This window comes from Gopherus flavomarginatus, chromosome 4, assembly GCF_025201925.1.
Source record: "Gopherus flavomarginatus isolate rGopFla2 chromosome 4, rGopFla2.mat.asm, whole genome shotgun sequence".
Lineage (NCBI taxonomy): Eukaryota > Metazoa > Chordata > Testudines > Testudinidae > Gopherus > Gopherus flavomarginatus.
Window position 1 is genome coordinate 9,797,866 of NC_066620.1, and position 17,503 is coordinate 9,815,368.

The 17,503-nt window shown below is 41.7% G+C and overlaps 1 protein-coding gene across 2 annotated transcripts in view; it reads left to right on the plus strand.

Moving 5' to 3' along the window:
• The window catches only part of PLCB1 (phospholipase C beta 1), a 663,557-nt gene that overhangs the window by 415,545 nt on the left and 230,509 nt on the right, over positions 1-17,503 (plus strand). For both annotated transcript variants that reach the window (XM_050952023.1, XM_050952024.1), the window contains exon 4: positions 4,637-4,777. In XM_050952023.1, coding sequence (XP_050807980.1) covers positions 4,637-4,777 — 141 coding nt within the window. The remainder of the gene's footprint in view (positions 1-4,636; positions 4,778-17,503) is intronic.

The window sequence follows — 17,503 nt, forward strand, 5'->3', positions numbered from 1 at the left end:
AACATAGGGTAATAGAAGTCAATTTTGATATGTTCTTGACTGCTCTTGGGAATGTCATATGCAGATGACTGACCCACTGTGCCAGGAACAAAGAACTGTGCCAGCTTAGAGGATATGTTGCTCAAAATCTTGATTTCCTCCCCCCCCCCGCCAAAAAAAACAAAAACAAAACAAAACTAAGAGCCTTAGCAAAAAAAAAGAAAAAGGAGCTCCTCAATCTCTCCAACAGGCCATTTGCAGTGCTAGCTGCTGCTCCATAGCATCTAATATTTCCAGTACTTTGCCACATTTTGCTTGAGGGAATCATAATGGAAAAACCAACTAATTTCAAGCTTAAGTGCCTTCTGGCATAGCTCTTGTGGTGCTTTAACATAAAGTTCATGGTGCTTCTAACTACTCTTGAAGAAGATATGGACCTCCTCTAGAAAATGTAAAGACTTCCTGATACTAGGTGATGTTAGAACATATCTCTACAATAACAAGGTTAAACCATGAGCATGAGAATGCACGTGACTAGCACATGTAACATTTTCTAGAGTTTGAATGTGCACTCCTATTAAATGACTGCTCAGCACAGAAACTCCATCAGAGCACTGGGTAGCAATGTAATTGATAACAAGCTTCAAATGCTGTAGTTCTTGTATGATCAGGTTAGAAACCGATCCAGCATTTAGGTTTTCCATGTGGAAGCACATTCAAGCTCTTTCCTGAATTATTCCTTTTCTATGGTTATGCACTAGGAGACACAGCCGTTCTTTTTTTAAAATTCATGTTTAGTTTTGTCAGCAAGAGCATAAAAATACTTGACTTGTCTGACCTCTTCAACAATATTTTCTCTCAGGACTTCTGCAGTAGAATGTATTCTGGTACTGGTGAGCTGTATAATGTCCTTAGCTGCTTGTCAGTCGGTTCAAAAGGCTGGGTTTAGTAGAACCAACCAGCTCCAGAATTTCAGTGTAATTTCATCTAAAGCTGGAGTTGCGTGTTTCATCATGCACCTGAAAAACACTATTTTGTCTTGCACAGATTATGAATACCTTTAAAAGTATTTCGACATGCTGTCGATTTTCAGTGATGCCATCATGATGGCTGGAAATGAGCATATCCGTAACAATCCTGAGCCACTGGTTTCAATTTTCTTGTACACTTGCCATACAAAGGGATGCTCTCTCATGCCTAGAACTGAGTGCATGCGGTTTGAACAAACTTTGAAAATCTTTCCATTTCTTAAAGCCTCTCTCAAGGAATGTTCCATTGCCAGTCTTTTCTCCTGGTCTCATTTTGCTTTGAGTAGCAAAGTGGCATCATGGAAAACGAAGGACAGAATGCATTACAGCTGAGTATTCAGGTAATGGGTACAATGAAAACCAACTACACTTGAAATGCCAACCATTTGTAAGAGAGTATGAATTCAGTTTAGGCTGGAATGGTTGGCCAATTTTTCCCAATGCAATATCTACAGGTGTGAAGGGTGCTATCATTATTCCACCATGAATAAGTAACAAACTCTGCCTAACACAACCTTCCACTGCTGCTACTGGCACAAGTGGCTTCCTGAGATGTGCAGGTGGTGGCCACTGGTGATGTATGGCCACCACTAGGATTATCATCCAGTATGTTTTGACAGCAGGTCACTACTACCACAATTCTTTTTCAAAGATGGCTCTTCATTTCCATAATGTTCAAGGGCCTTTTTCAGTGGTGGCACAGGCTCCATTGTACACGTCAACAATAAAAATAGCATTGAGAAGAATATGTACACAAAGCCATACTAATCATACAATGTCCATTATTATTATTGAGGGTGTTTGTTGCCTAGTTTAGAAATGTCTCCTGTGACAGGACCGGTTATAGTCTTCATTTCTGTTTTAAATGAAATGTACAAGTTTGTTAGACTGCAGATACCATTCAACTTAGATTTACAAAGAATTTTCTCAAATGGAAGTTTTATACCACTTATATTTCTTAAACAAAAAGCATAAAATACCATGATCAACCAGCCAACATTACCCTTCATCCAACATCCCACCTTCAGTGAGTCTATCCTTTTGACAGATGCTGTAGGCAATCTGCAGCTTGCCTAAGACTAACCAAGCTATCTTTCCCATGGCAGCACACCCTTCTGGTAACCCTGGACTTGAACTCTCTGAATGTTTTCTTCTGCAGAAATATTAACTGGTGATTTAAACTTTAGAAGCAATTAGCTAAAGCCTTATTGCACTCTCAGAGCACATTATGAATAAACATAATGAAAAATATAGGTGGTTAAAGTGTTTTCCTAATTAAGGAAAGTCAGTGTGAGAGGATACCAGACATCAGTTGTAAGGAGAGTCCCAACTATAGGATTCTTTCTCTCTGTTCCAGCTTCATGTTTTCCTTCACTGAGACTTTTATCCTCCTCAGCAGCACAGAGGCTGTCAAACAGGGGGAGGTACTGCTCTACTGTGTCCTGAAAAGTCTCTTTTTTCTACCTCTCTGTCTTCCTTAGATCCTCAGTTCAGACCTCAGTTCAGACCCTCAAGAGCCTGTACTTGCACTCTGAGGGCTCTGAGTAGCTTTCACCGAATGCACACACATACCTCCTGCCCACAAGGCAGGTAATTATACATGCTGCAATAAACTGGATAGCCCTCACTCTCTTGCTGGACTTCAGCCTGCATTATTTTTACTCTTGGGTAAAGATTGAGTAAACCTTGTACACACTGTGTTCTGACTGAAAAGTCTACATTTCTTCTTGGTCTGTTTTTCTCCTCTCCCAGCAGCGAGTTGACATCATCCCTGTGTTTTTCTTCTTGCCGTCACGCTCCACTGGCCACACCTCCTGCTTTTATATTCCTTTGCTGTTTGTGTCTGAGGTGTGAAAACCTGTCATTAACTTGTTTATCCACGAGGTCTGCTTTGGTTCAGAGCACAAACCATAATATTCCTCTTCTGCAACATATTTGATTAGGCTTATTATATTGTCTCCTTTCCTACGCAATTTACCGTTGTACCCAATATTTAAAGAAGCTCAGCATCCCGTGAAAGACAGTTTTTCTATTTCCTTCCAATTAACATGTGGTGCTTCAAAATATTCCTTTGAACCAGGGTAAGCATTCATTAGATACATATAAGCCATGCATGCAAATGCATGTATGGCTATCAAAAAAATGTCCTTGTTAGATTAATGTCTACTAGCATGTTGATATTCCTCCTGTGCTGAGATCTCCCTATTTTCCAAGATAAATGATCATTTTCACACTCTGAAATTTATCATCCTTTTATAATAAACCCCATTTATATAGGACAATCAGCATTTAGTTTGTCACTCAGAGGGTATTTGCTTTTTGAAGAACTGTAGCATGAATAATAATTGCATTAACTTAACGGGGGAAAAGTTTACATGAGAGCTAAATGGGAGCTGCTGTTTTGTCTGTCACAGATCACAAGTGATTCAATTCACTAGAGAGATTTCTTTGTCTTAACTTTGCTGAAGGAATGCAAGTGTTGGTTTTCATTTAACCGAATAGGGTTCTGATTCGCTTGGCCAATTTTTATATTTATAACATTCTGAAAATTTTTACCTTTGAAAGAAGCCTACGCTCTCAGATTGTGCCAGCCCTCTACAAAGGGGTGAATATCTCCCTGTTTGACTTCAAAAATATTCTTCCACCTAGCTGTCATTGTCTGAAGACTGTAAACTCTTCAGGGCAAGGACCATGCATTGCTCTGAGTTTGGAAAGGACCTAACACAGGGACTCTCAAACTTTAGCAGCCCGAGGACCCCCATTTTGATTTAAATTTTTTCGGGGATCCCCAAACTCCCCCTGCTCCGCGGACCCCAGTTTGAGAAACATTGACTTAGCACGTTGGTTGGCACTGCTGCAGTCTAAATCATCAGAAGCCAAGAGATAAATATCCTGAAACAAGTTCTTGCTAGAGATTGTGTTACCAGTGCCAAAACTCTGTTACTATATTTAACTGCAAAATTAATTAAATATCTCTTCACTATTCAGAAATGGTGTGCATTTGTTTGTACAACGTTGCTCCTAGTGATTAATATTGCTATAAGAGCACGAGATTGGAAATCCTGCAAACTAAATATATCTGGATTATAACTTTCAATTAAAATAATGTGTTTTATTCTTTACTTAAAAGGTCTCTTGGGACATGGGGGAAGGGAAGGCAGAGGAGTAAAAGTAGCTTGTTCTGTTATACGTGGTGGTGTCATTTCCAGTGATTCTGCTTGAATTCTTTTTGGGGGAAGAAATCAGTTGAAATCCTTTTCTTCCCACTTTAGGCCTGATTCAAAATCCATTAAAATCACTGACTTCAGTGGACTTTGGATCTGGCTCTATGGCTGTGATTAAGCAAAGCACTTATAAGCCCATAATTAAGTGTAAGGAGGCCAGGTGGGTGGGAAACTTTAAGAGGCCCTGACAATCTGTCCTCTTTGCTGTACCCATCCAGAGATCAGGCTTATTGGAAAATCAAGGTCAAGTCTTTCACTGTTCCCAGAGGTGATAACTTCGGATATTTGCAGTGAGAAATGAACCAGGCCAGAAATGTAGATGATGCTTAAAATGTTAACGTCTCTCAAAATGCAAATTATTTTGCGAATCAGATGTTCACTGTCTCACAATATATTTACTTGCAGGATCCAAAATTGCGTGAACTGTTGGATGCTGGGAACCTAGGAGGTCGGCTGGAGAATCGAATGATAACTGTTGTCTATGGTCCAGACCTGGTCAATATATCATACTTGAACTTAGTGGCATTTCAAGAGGAAATAGTAAAGGTACTGTACATTCAATGTTATCATTATTTACATTTCTGAGTATTATTATTGTTTTATTTATTATTCAAATATGGATAAAATAGAGAAAAGGAGGGGATTGTTAAGATGCACTTACGAATGAAATCAGCTTGCTGTTAGAGAAATCTATTGTACTGCATCACAGCAGCAAAGTGTATTCATGAGAGTATTCATGGAAAATTGTAAGCCATTGGTGTCTTTATCCTCAGAACATTGCTGGTTATTCTTTTTGTGCAGCCAGAATGAGTGTTTTGTAAACAATTGTATGTCCAAAAAATTGCCTCCACGTCAAAGAATGCATTGTGAATTTCCAATAATAATTCAATATTTATCAACGCCCATCACGTGTTATTTCCTGTTCTGTGGAAATTCTAGCATATCCATGATACCACAGTGTGAAAACTGTTTACTTTTTAATATTGTCCTAGGTCAAAGTAATGAATTGAGGTTTGAGAATCTATTTATCTGCACCTGCCTTTTTATAAACTGTTATGCCAGCAACAGCACACGGCTTATACACCTGACCTTTCTTTTAGTGTGCAAATGTTAGCACCGCACACATTTTTAGCATAGCTTTTCTCCACCCTTAGTCATTACCACATGTAAACACTATTTTTGTACAGTTTTACAGTAGAGGCAAGTTGCATAAAATTAACGTGTGTATTCAGCAAAGTACGACAGATTTTTTAACGCATGCTTTAGTTCCCTGTCTTCAAATACCTCTTAAAAGCCTACAATCATTTCATTATAACCATAATATTTTTTTCTTCAAGGGGCTTTTCCCCAAACTAATAGGCTATTCTTCACCCCCGGCTCCACACAAACAGACAGTCTGTTCTACCGATGTAGTTTCAGCACCAAGACTTCCACAGACTCAACAGGCTTCCTTATTCTTTTCATCCAGCAGATCAAGAAGTCCGCTAGGCTGGCCAGAGATAGTAGTTTTTATAGACTCCTGCTCTTTGTCTAGGGAAGGGGATATTTTCATTACTTACCAGTATTCTTTGGCCACTCAGCCAACCCTCTTCTGAGGGAGGGCAGCCTTGGCACCAGAGATCCACCACCTGAGCAGATCATCAACCCATGTGGGGAAGGCCCTGAGCAGCAACCCATTTGTTCTTGTGAGGGTGTGGCCTACCTTTTCCCCATGCAGCTGTGATTGCAAACTCCCTCTGGATGGTTGGTCGATGAAGCCTTCAGTCAAACCACAAGTTCCTCCCTTTCTGGGTTATGCAGAAGTATAAGCAAAACAAGCAAAACAAGTAATAGTAGTCTATGCGGCACTGTTTGGGAACACCTGTCTGGAGGATATAAAAAATGCAGAACGGTTACTTCGTGGTACAGCTAGGCTGCTAAGAAACCCAACACAGTTTTATTCGTCATGGGAGGAAGCACTTGAAATAAACATGAATAAATGGAAAAAGAATTTGAAGGAAGATGTAAAGGCATAACAAAGCTGAACTGCGCAAATCTGCTCACTCCTTGGAAGAAAGTGGAAATGAACTAACACAGGATGAGTTCTCTGCCTTTCTTTTCTGTTTTCCAGTCAGCCATCCTAGGTCAAAGTCATGATCTGTCTGCTGTCTGAAGGACAAATCAGGAAAATCCAGAAAGACTGTTATGTGTCCATCTCCTAGTTATTGATGGAAAGTGAAAATACAGTAAATAAAATTAGGTTCTGTGGAGGTTGAGCTACAGTAAATCCAGAGTTAATCTCTTTGATTTTAGCAACTAAAATCTGAATAAGGTGCTTAATTTGTCTTTATTGATAATCTGACATATACCTAAACCAGTTGAGTTCATTTGTTACTGATCTGTCAGGCAGTATGTCCTGAGGGGAGGATTTTCAAAAGCATTCAGCACTGACATAGCTCTACTCTCATTAAAGTCATGCTAAAACTCCCACTTATTTCAGTGTGAAAATCCCACCCTGCTTGCATATACCACACTGTACTAAATACACCCTCTAATTTCTCACAGGCCCAGTCCCTGCAATGAACTCCATAAGTGTAACTAGATCCCTGTACCCACAGAAAGCCTCACTGTGGCATGGGGTCTGCTCATGTGGACCTCATTGCAGGATCAGGGCCTTATCCATGTAGGAGGAGATTTTCAAAATCCCAGATGGCGATTAAGCACCTAACTCCCATTGACTTTCCAAGGGAAATAGGTGCCCAATTGCAAATGTGCCTTTGGAAACCTCCCTCAAGTCACTGGCATGCACATTTTGCTATTTTACCTTTCACCTGTCCTATGTTTGGGCTTGGCAGAATTCGATTTGTATTTTTTGCTGTCTTCTGCAGATAACGTCCATGTATATTTTTAAGCACTTACTTTAGATTTGTATTGATGTAAAGTTTTAAGGTTGTGCAAAATGATGGGTTTTAAGACTTTTTTATTTTTATTGATTTACATTTTTAGTTGTGGAATATCATGGGCGGAGTCAGGCAGTGGGAGGCAGTGGAGTGAGTCAGACAGCAATAATTTAATGACAGTAGATATTGAGATTCAAAAATTAAAGCTTTATAACTGTAAAGCACAAATTGACAACATCACATGTCAAATATACAAAGTAAATATCCTTCAGTCAAACTCTGAAAAGATCACAAGATGCATTTGTCTCATTTCGCCTATCTGTAAATTTCAATTATTATTGATGGAAACATTTTTTGTTGGTTTGTGCATACAGTGAAATTGATGTTGATTGAAATTTGCCAATAAAATCTAATCTTTTAAAGCCTGTTATTTTTCGAGATAAAAACCCTCACTCTGAAAAACGTAAACTAAAATTATTTGAAAAAGATCTTCACAAAGCAGTTTAAATAAATTGTAATTTTTTTCTTACAGGAGTAGGTTTATGTTTCTGTAGGATCTGAGTTTATTATTATTCAACTTTTGAAATTAATATATTTTCAAGCCTTTTATTGGTCATTCTGTTCAAAATGTTCAGTTCCTCAGCTCCGCTTTCTGAGTTGTGATAGAATTATTGAGGATATGAGCCTAAAGCTAAGCATTTATACTGATCTTGCTTTACATGATTTGAATAAAGAACTAGAAAATTAAAATGAAGTCACAATACACTATTTTGCTCACATTTCTATAGGTAAAATAAATAATTTGTAATGCTCTCTAGGTGTGAGTTGAAGGTAGCAGACATGCTGGTTAATGAAGAGAGTGCCTGTTTGTTTCTTTTTTTGTTAGGAATCCAAGAAATGGATTAGTAGTGCAACTCTTGTTTATTTAAATGGGAGTTGTATATGTGTATCAAGGAGCAGAATTTGCAGGGGATTCCATACACATTGGGTCAACCTCTGGGCTTGATTCATGATTCTGGCATATATTGATGTAACAGAAGTAGCTTTGCTGTGACCAGTGAAATTGAGATGAGAATGAGCCCCTCTATGTTTGTTTATTTTTCTCCTTTCCCTATATGATCAAGGGCAACGTTTCCCGAGCCCCGTTTTGTCTGATCCTTTTCTTTCGAACTACTCTTGAAAACCCTCGGAGCTTCTGGCTTCCTCTCCATTAACTGTCTTCAAAGCATTTTTTTCTTTCTCCAGTAACCTAATCTCTGCCCCTTCAGACACCTGCTGTTTCCCATCATTATCTTTCTGATGGTTTTAGTCTTCATTTCTTGCATTCACTTCGTCTTTATGCTCCTCTTCCGGACTCTGTTTTCAAAGCTATCAAAAATTCCTTCTCTTCACATAGGAACTTACACAGGTCTCATCCACTAGTGTGACTGATATGATACAGGAGTTTTCAGTATCATCAGTCTGGTCTGAAAGAGACTCCGTTACCTTTTTTAAAGACAACTCTGACCATGCATTCCTCTTTCATCTATCCTACATCCACTAGATTGTTACACAGTATCAGACTTCCCAGACAGACAAAGCCCCCAACTCTCTTATTTCCCAGTGACAGAACCTAATTTATTTTGTCTAGTCCTACATCTTTTAGGATCTTCATTTCCTTCTTTTCCATTTACTTAGAAAATGTTGTTGAAGAGAAAGATTTAGATGTTTTATACAGATAAGGAGCTCAAAAAGTAGGGTCCTCAATATAAAAATTGGGGAAATGAACAGTTCCAGTAGAAAGAGAACTGAGACAGGGCTGGGTGTTGGCAATTGAAGCAGGGGCGGCTCTAGCTTTTTTGCAGCCCCAAGCACGGCAGTCAGGCAGCCTTCGGCGGCTTGCCTGCGGGAGGTCCGCCAGTCCCGCGGATTCGGCAGCACGCCTGAGGGAGGTCCGCCGGTCCCGTGGATTTGGCATCCCTGCCAGTGAATTGCCACCAAATCCACGGGACCAGCAGACCTCCCGCAGGGACTGCTGCCCTCGCAGGGACTGGCACAGCGCCCCACGGGGCTTGCTGCCCTAGGCACGCACTTGGAGTGCTGGTGCCTGGAGCCGCTGCTGAGTTCAAGGAACAACTGGATCTAGAGGGGAAGAGGATTGAGGGTTATGGAGGCAAAGCAGGAAAGAGCAATGTACATAAATGGTGAAAGAGCAGGCATGTTGGAGTACGTCTCCTGTTAATATCTGAAATTACATATGTTCTCCTACCTCTATGATGCTGACCTTGTTGCTAGCTTGCCCACGTTTTAACAGCTCCTTTATGCCCTTCTTGTTTCTCACAAGGATTGTGTATTCTACGTCTGTGTGCAGTTTTGTTTCCCTTGCTAGTTTTGTTACTCCCCATGTGAGTTGAGCTACTATCTCTTGTAGTAGATTTACTGATATTTAACAACTCCAAAATCTTCCTCTCCAACCTAAGCCTCTGTCTCCTCCCAGATATGCCACTGTAGTGTCAAATTCATTATGTCCAAAATTGAACTTCTCATTTATAACACTAAATTCCTTTGTCTTTCCCTCTCTTCTCTGTCTCTCAGCTGTCTCCAATGTTACAAGCTTGGAGTTATCCCAGTTCCTCTGTCCTCCTTTACCTTCCTACTATCCCCAGATACAAGTTCCCTTGCTGATCCTGCCAATTCTACTGCTACAATATCTTATAAATCCCTCCTTTTCTTCCCTACCCTACTGCTAGAACCTTGCTCATCTTTTTCCTTGATTAATGCAACCTCCTCTGTGACCCTCATCCACCTGCAGCTCACCTTCCACCACTCCTCCAGCTACAACCTGTCCAAAGTGCTACTACATTTAGCTTCCTTATCTGTCACCTTGATCATATCACTCATCTTCTCAAATCCTTTGCTGACTTCAATTCTTCATGGAGCTCACAAGTTCCTCATCTTCAGAGCTATTTCCAACTATGCCTCACACGTAATCTCTTCTCTCGTCTCAAATACCACAGTGGTGGGTACTACATAAGAACTTATAGAGATAGATGGAGCTCACATCTCCCTCTGTTTTCTCACTCCTAACTATGAACCTTCATATCCTCCTCCTTCTTTTAGCTTTTTAACTTCTCCCACACTGTCTTTTCTGATTAGAACAGTCTCTTACTTCATATGCCTTCTATCTGCTCCATCAAATTCCTACTTAAAATCCATTTCCCTCCTGGAATCTCCAGAGATGATTTCTCCACTGATGGTGGTCCGCATTTTCTTGTGCTTGAGCTGTTATCCTTTATATCATATCTGCCTGTTTGGTGGGTACTTTGGTTGAAATTCTGGCTCCACTACAGTTTATGATAAAATTCCCATTGACGACTGGGGCAAGGACTTCACTCTACCCTCTTCTATCCTAGGCCCTTTTTCATTGTGAGAGAGGTTTAAGAGGGATCTGAATGTAAAGAAAACCAGGGCCATAATATAATACTGCTCCAGTATGTGAGTAAGTACCATACAAAAATGAGGAAGGGCAGATGTATCAGCTGCCTCATTCTTGTTTTTGTTTCAGACCAAGATGCGTTTATAACAAACGGTTATTCAGCTCTCACTCCATAGAGAGAGCTCCGGCAATATATTATTCACTGTTATCTCTGTGATCTTGGTCTCTCTTAGGACAGGGCTACACTACAAACACCGCACCATTGCAGCTGCACTGCTATAGCGCTTTATCAAAGGCCATGTCTACACTACACTGTTTTGTCGACAAAATTCAGCTTTTGTCGACCAACCCTTGGAGATGTATACATTACGATGCTCCTCCCGCTGATTTAACTCTCCTGCTACATTGACCTAGTAAAACCAGCTGGACAAGAATGCACAGAGCTTTTTGCAATGAAGTTAGAACAACACATGTCAGTGTAGATCCTGCATTGCTTATGTCACCTTAATTGGCTTCTAGGAGGTGTCTCACAATGTCCATCATCACTGTTCTGGTCACCAGTTCACAGGTACACAGGCATGGTACATAGGCATGCTCCCCTCCCGATTTAAAGCCCGGAGAATTTTTGAAATTCCTCTTCCTGTTTGCTCAGCATGGACAGCTCACATAGCATCTTCCCAGCTGGCCATAGTGACTCCACACAGCAAACGCTCTCCTTCCTGGAGTACACCAGAGTTGTTAGATCTGCTGGGTCTGTGGGGAGAGGAGGCTGTGCAGTCACATCTCCGCTCCAGTCATGGGACCTCTGATACCTGCAGGCAGATTGCTCGTGGCATGGAGCTGAAGTGGTATGAGCGGAACATGCAGCAGTGCCGTGCTAAGATCAAGGAGCTGAGGCAGGCAAACCAGAAGGCAAGGGAGGCCAATCGTTGTGATGTGTCACCAAAGACATGCTGCCTCTAAAAGGAGCTGCACGCCATCCTTGGCAGCAACCGCACCTCCACTGCCAAGAGCCTCATGGATACTTCAGGGAGGCTGGCGGCAGCAGCCAGCGGAATGAACCCGAAGGACAAAGTGGTGGACAAGGAAGTGGAGTTGGAGGAGGATGGGGGACAGGTGACAGGGTCGTCTGATGATGTGGCAAGCCAGGACCTGTTTTTAACTCCAGAGGTGTCTAGCCAGTCCCAGCAATCCAGCTCTGGTGTGCCTGATACAGGAGAGGGGAGCTGCGGTAAGTACTCATTATGCTTTGATACTGCAGGGAGAAATGAGGTAGAGCTACGTTTTTTTTCCCCAGGGTAGAAGACAGATAGAAATAACTGACAGTAGCACTGTATGCATCTGTCTCTCATTCCCCTGCATAGCTAGACAGAAGGGGACCCTGCAGAAAAGTTTGTTGATGCACACCGGGATGTCGTAGAAATCCTCCATACTAACCTCTAGGAAACTTTCGTGGAGGTACTCTGCAATCCTCTGCCAAAGGTTCCTTGGAGTGCTGTCTTGTCCCTTCCCCCCATGGTAGGAAACTTTGCTGCACCTATCAGCAATTATGTCTGCAGGCACCAAAGCAGCACACGGCGAGCAGCATATGGACCCAGTCTGCAGCCACATACATGCAGGAGTTGCACCCTTGCATCCTCGGTTACCCTCAGGAGTGAGATATCAGGTTATATCACCCCGCACTTGTAGAAAACAGTACCTGTATTCAGAATAGTTTGTAATGATCCCCCTCTGGGACCTCCTCATGCTTTGTCCCATCTTACTCCCTCCACATCATACCCAACTTACCATGGTTAGGGTTCTTGCCATGCTGTCTGATTGGCAAGAGAATGTGAGAAAGTGGTGTATGTTACTTGTATGAAGCAGGGCTGTGATTGTACTCACAATAGTGCCTCTGTCTATTGTTTCTTTAGCTTCTGCAGATGTGGCCATGAGAGTCTCCTCCGGCTAAGCGGCTGTGTCTGATAAGGAGACGAACCAGAAGTAAGGAAGGCATGTTCAGGGAGGTGCTGAAATTGTCTGATGCAACTGATAGTGAGTAGAGAGCTTATAGAGAGGATACCAGTGAAAAACTGAGAATGGATAGCCAGCGGAGGAAATGGGCAGGAGCAGATGATACAGCTGCTCAAGGACAAATGGACATGCTGAGGTTGCTGATTGTGCTGCAGGTGGAACACATCCATGCTCACTTCCTCCTGAAGCCCATTCAGAATTGCCTTCCATGCCCTCCCCGAAACACATTTCTCACATGTTCCTGGGCCACCACAGTACCCCATGCACTGCACCCCTAGGGACATGTTTCACAATTACAGCTGGACATACACCCAGCTGGGAGAGCCTCACTGTAAAAAAGTGCTCTTCATTGTCATGTCCTTTGTAGGTAATAGAAATGTTTGTATAATTATTGAATAAAAATGTACTCATGGAAAGAAAATGAATCGTTATTGATCTCCTACTCATGATCTTTGCTGCTGAAATTCATACACAGTGGCAGTCAAAGTGTTTGCAGAGTAAACTTCATGCACACATAGCAATCATTGCAACGGTCCTACCACAGTGCAAGAATGCTATGCCTGGCATTATAGAAAGACATATTGTTATGGTCAAAATGCTCCTTCAAACCTGCCCTGATTCGAGTAGCCCTCTTTGCGTCCCCCCCCCCCCCCCCCCCCCGTTCTAACAGTCCTGCTATCTGGCTTCTCAAAACCAACTGCCAGCCAATCCACCTCAAGGCTCTTCCCCTGAGGAAACTTTTCTCCCTTACTTTCACAAATGTTATGCAGCGAACAGCAGGCTGCTATGACCATGGGAATATTTTCCTGATTGAAGTCTAGCCTACCAAAAAGGCAGTGCCAGCAACCCTTTAATCTGCCAAAGGCACATTCAACAGTCATTCTGCACCTGCTGAGCCTGTTGTTGAAGCACTCCTTGCTGCTATCAAGGTTTCCGGTGTAGGCTTCGTAAGCCATGGGAGCAAGGTGTAGACGGGGTCTCCTGAGATCACAGTTGGCATTTCCACATCCCCAATCACAATCTTTTTGTCTGGAAAGAAAGTTCCTGCTTGCAGTTTTCTATACAGGCCAGTGTTCCTGAAGATGCGTGTGTCATGCACCTTCCCTGACCACCCCGCATTGATGTCAGTGAAATGACCCCAGTGGTCCACCAGCTCTTGCAATACCATAAAAAAGTAGCCTGTTCTCTTGATGTACTCTGTAGCAAGGTGATCTGGGGCCAAAATGCGGCATGCGTGCCATCTATCGCCCCACTGCAGATAGGGAAGCCCATTACTGCAAAGCTATCCACTATTTCTCGCACATTGCCCAGAGTCTCAGTCCTTTGTAACAGGAGTCAATTAATGGTTCTGCACACTTGTATCACTGCCATCCACATGGTGAACTTCCTAACTCCAAACTGATGCATAACTGATCAGTAGCAGTCTGGAGTTCCCAACATCCACACAGCAATCGCCACTCACTTCTCCATTGTGAGGGCAGCTTTCATTTTGGTGTCCTTGTGCCAGAAGGCAGAGGCAAGCTCCACACACAGTTCCAGGACGGTGGCTTTGTGCAGCCAAAAGTTCTCCAGCCACTGCTCATCATCCCATACCTGCATCACAATGCGACCCCACTACTCAGTGCTTATTTCCCAAGCCCAGTATCAGTGGTCTGCTGTGTGCAGCTGCTCCATGAATGCCAACAGAAATCTTGAATTGTTTTTTTTTCATGCCACACAGGAGAGCAGACATCATGGTGTCATTAGATTCTATGAAATGAAATACTATGAAATACTATGAAATACTGCAAGATCAGCCATGTTGTGTTCATAATGCTCATCACAAGACTGGAGAGCAGCTCAGGATCCACGCTTTCAGGCAGAGATCGTGGGCACACAGTTTACACGGGCTGTTGAAAAGCAGTGCAAAACATAGTAAGAAGCCCATGGAATGATGGGATGAAGGAAACTGCATCATGGGACATTGAGCCCACCCCCATGATGCACTTCAATCCCTTCCCAGAGAACCCAGCAGCAGATGGTGGCGAGTTGCACAGTGGGATAGCTACCCACAGTGCTCTGCTCTATCAGTATAAGAGCACCAACTCTGGGCATGCTTTTCTGTCACAAGGAGAATTGTGTGGACATGCACAAGCACTTTAATTAAGGCACTGGAGGATCGTCAACATAACTTAAATCAACTTAACTTTGTAATGTAGACATAACCGAAGATGCTCTAAGTTGAAGGGAGAGCTCTCCTGTTATTTAGTTACTCCACCTCAGTGAGAGGCAGCAGCTGTGTCGGTGGGAGATGGTCTCCCACCAACATAACGCTGTCTATATGGAGGTTTCGGTCAGAATAACGTACGTCTTCAGGGGTGTGGATTTTTCCGATTTATACTGAAGTAAGTGTGTGGTGTAGACCTGGCTTAGGCTGTTCCTCAGAGAATCCTGCCCTTGATAGGGAACCGTGGTTCGTCTTGGAGTTGCAGATACAATAACATTTCAGAAAATACTCTACACATAACTTTGGTCTCCACAGCTCCCTGTGTTTCATAGTCTGCACTGGTATTCGTCCACTGATTGTTCAGTCCCATTTAAGGTGTCTTAGGGAAAGGTCATAGGGAGTTGATCCAAAGTCCAGTGAAGTCAGTGTTAAAACTCCACTGGATTTGATTGGGCTTTGGATCAGGTCTTTAGCTAACAGTTTGTCATTTCCTCCATAAATGAGGGACAGTCCCTCATTTGTCTACATGGGAACACTAAGGAAGGTTAATCTAAATTAACTAAAGGTGTGTAAGAGCATTAAATGAAATCAGATTAATTCAGAGTAAAAGTGTCTACATGGGATTTTAATGCTGTTTATCTAATCCATGTTAAAAATTAATTTGGATTAACCTTCCTTAATGTCCCCTAGTAGATAAGCCTTAAATGATTTATCTACACCATGTGCCGTATGTTCTGTGATATGTTTTTCAGTATACTTCTTTATTCTTCCAAATTTCCTTTTCTGTTAAAGTAAGCAGTAAAATAAATAATGAAATAAGCAGTACAGAGTCATGCTTAAAAAAAAATGAAACGCATATGATGTTTCATACCAGAGGATGCTGAAACATGCGACTTCAACAACTTCAGATGATAAGCGTGAGCCAAAAACAAACATACGAAAAACGTTGTCTTCACGCATATTCAGTTCTGATTTGAATTAAATGTTTTCAAAAATGTGTAGCACTTAGGTACTGTCTTTTGCCATGAAAAATCGCTCTCATCTCTCAGATTGAGATAAATGCCTGTAGGTATAAATTCTGATTCATGTAATATATGAAAGAAAAGTGTTCAGTGAGCAAGAGCTCTCAAAATATACTGCACATTGCATGCTACTTACTGACTAGAGCACATAACAGCTACCTGATTTGTTAGTAAAGTTAATAGGAATGACATAAATATGAACGACGGTAACAGAACAAAGCCAAAAGGACAGCAGGAAGATATGGCTCTTTTATTATGATGGAACTAGTTTGCTTGAAATTAAAATTTGTTGCAAGACTCCATTTTTCTGCTTTTAAAAAATACCGTAGCTCAGAGGCTTCCAACTTGGGAGAGGAGTTTGTTGGCACGAGCAAAATCTTACTTCAAAATCTCCAGATTTATTATTTCCTTTTGCATTATGTCTATGGGTCAGTGTTCATAGTTACAACTCTACAGAAAGCAACCGTGATTTTGAGTCCGTTGTAATCTTCCCACACTAAAATACCATCTGTTTTCTTTCTATATATAATAGCTATTCATCCCATAGAGTATTCCCAGCATGGCTTGCCTTGTGGAATCTGTGCTGCTATTAATGTGGGCTACCACTGTGTATTATATGTAAGACCTTGGTTTACAGTTTTTATCCTTTTTTTTGTTTTTACTGAAAATTTCCCAGGTTTTACATCTGGGTGTTGTTCTAACTAATTTCTAGCTGAATTTTGGAAGTGCCAGAACTCCCTGGAACTGACTCCCTGCTCCAGAAAGACAGATGACCACTCGATAACCTGTGCCAGGTTACTGAGCTGCCGTCTCTCCTTCTGGAGTAAGGAGCCAGGTTAGAAGTACTGAAATGATTTGAGCAGTGGTGTACATGTTGCCAATCCTGTGCGCACCACATACCCATTAGCAGCTTGACAGACAGCTTGGATAGTTAGCAGCATTCAAAGCAAATAAAAGTTAGTGAACTATTTTTCATGCTAAAATGGTTCAAAAATGAAAACCTGTGTCTAACTACAGTTCAGAGCATAAGGGTTTGTTTTTTTAAGTTAAAAAAAAACATGAAAAGAGAAGAGAGTAATATTTACCCAGAAAAATGCAAAGTGGATTTTTTTTGCACTGATTTTTAATTTTTGGTATTAAACACTGGTACATTTCCAGGAACTTTTAAACTAAAAAGACCTGAGAATGAAGGGCCTTAATTATATGATGTGTCATAATTCCAGATCTCAGTATTGACTGTATACAGTACAGCTTAGCCAAAGAGAGAAGGTGTCCATTCGGTAGCTAAAACAACAGGACACCGCTTTATTTCATAGTCGGATCCAAACAGAAGTCAATAGAAAGACCCCCATTGATTTCAGTGAGGTTTGGATCTTTGCTCAGTGCGAAGACAGTGCATGACAGAAAGGAGGATGTGACCTTTGACAGCTTTCCTGATCTTGGCTTTATTGGCTGGAGCTTTTGGGAATTTAAATGAATTCCCTTGAAAGTGAGGGGAAGTGATCAAGTATTATTTCTCACTCATTGCTTCACACAGATATTTGACAGACTAATAGCTCTCATCTGCCCCAAATTGGTACCATATGCTGGGGATTGATCTCCACTTGTGTCAGTTATTGCTCAATCTGAGAGTAGGCATTAGGTTGCATGGCTCAAGTCCTGCTTCTCTTGCAAGTGTCATAGAGAGGTTAGGGAGGGAAAATATCTTGACAAGAATAACTGCATATAAAAAATGCT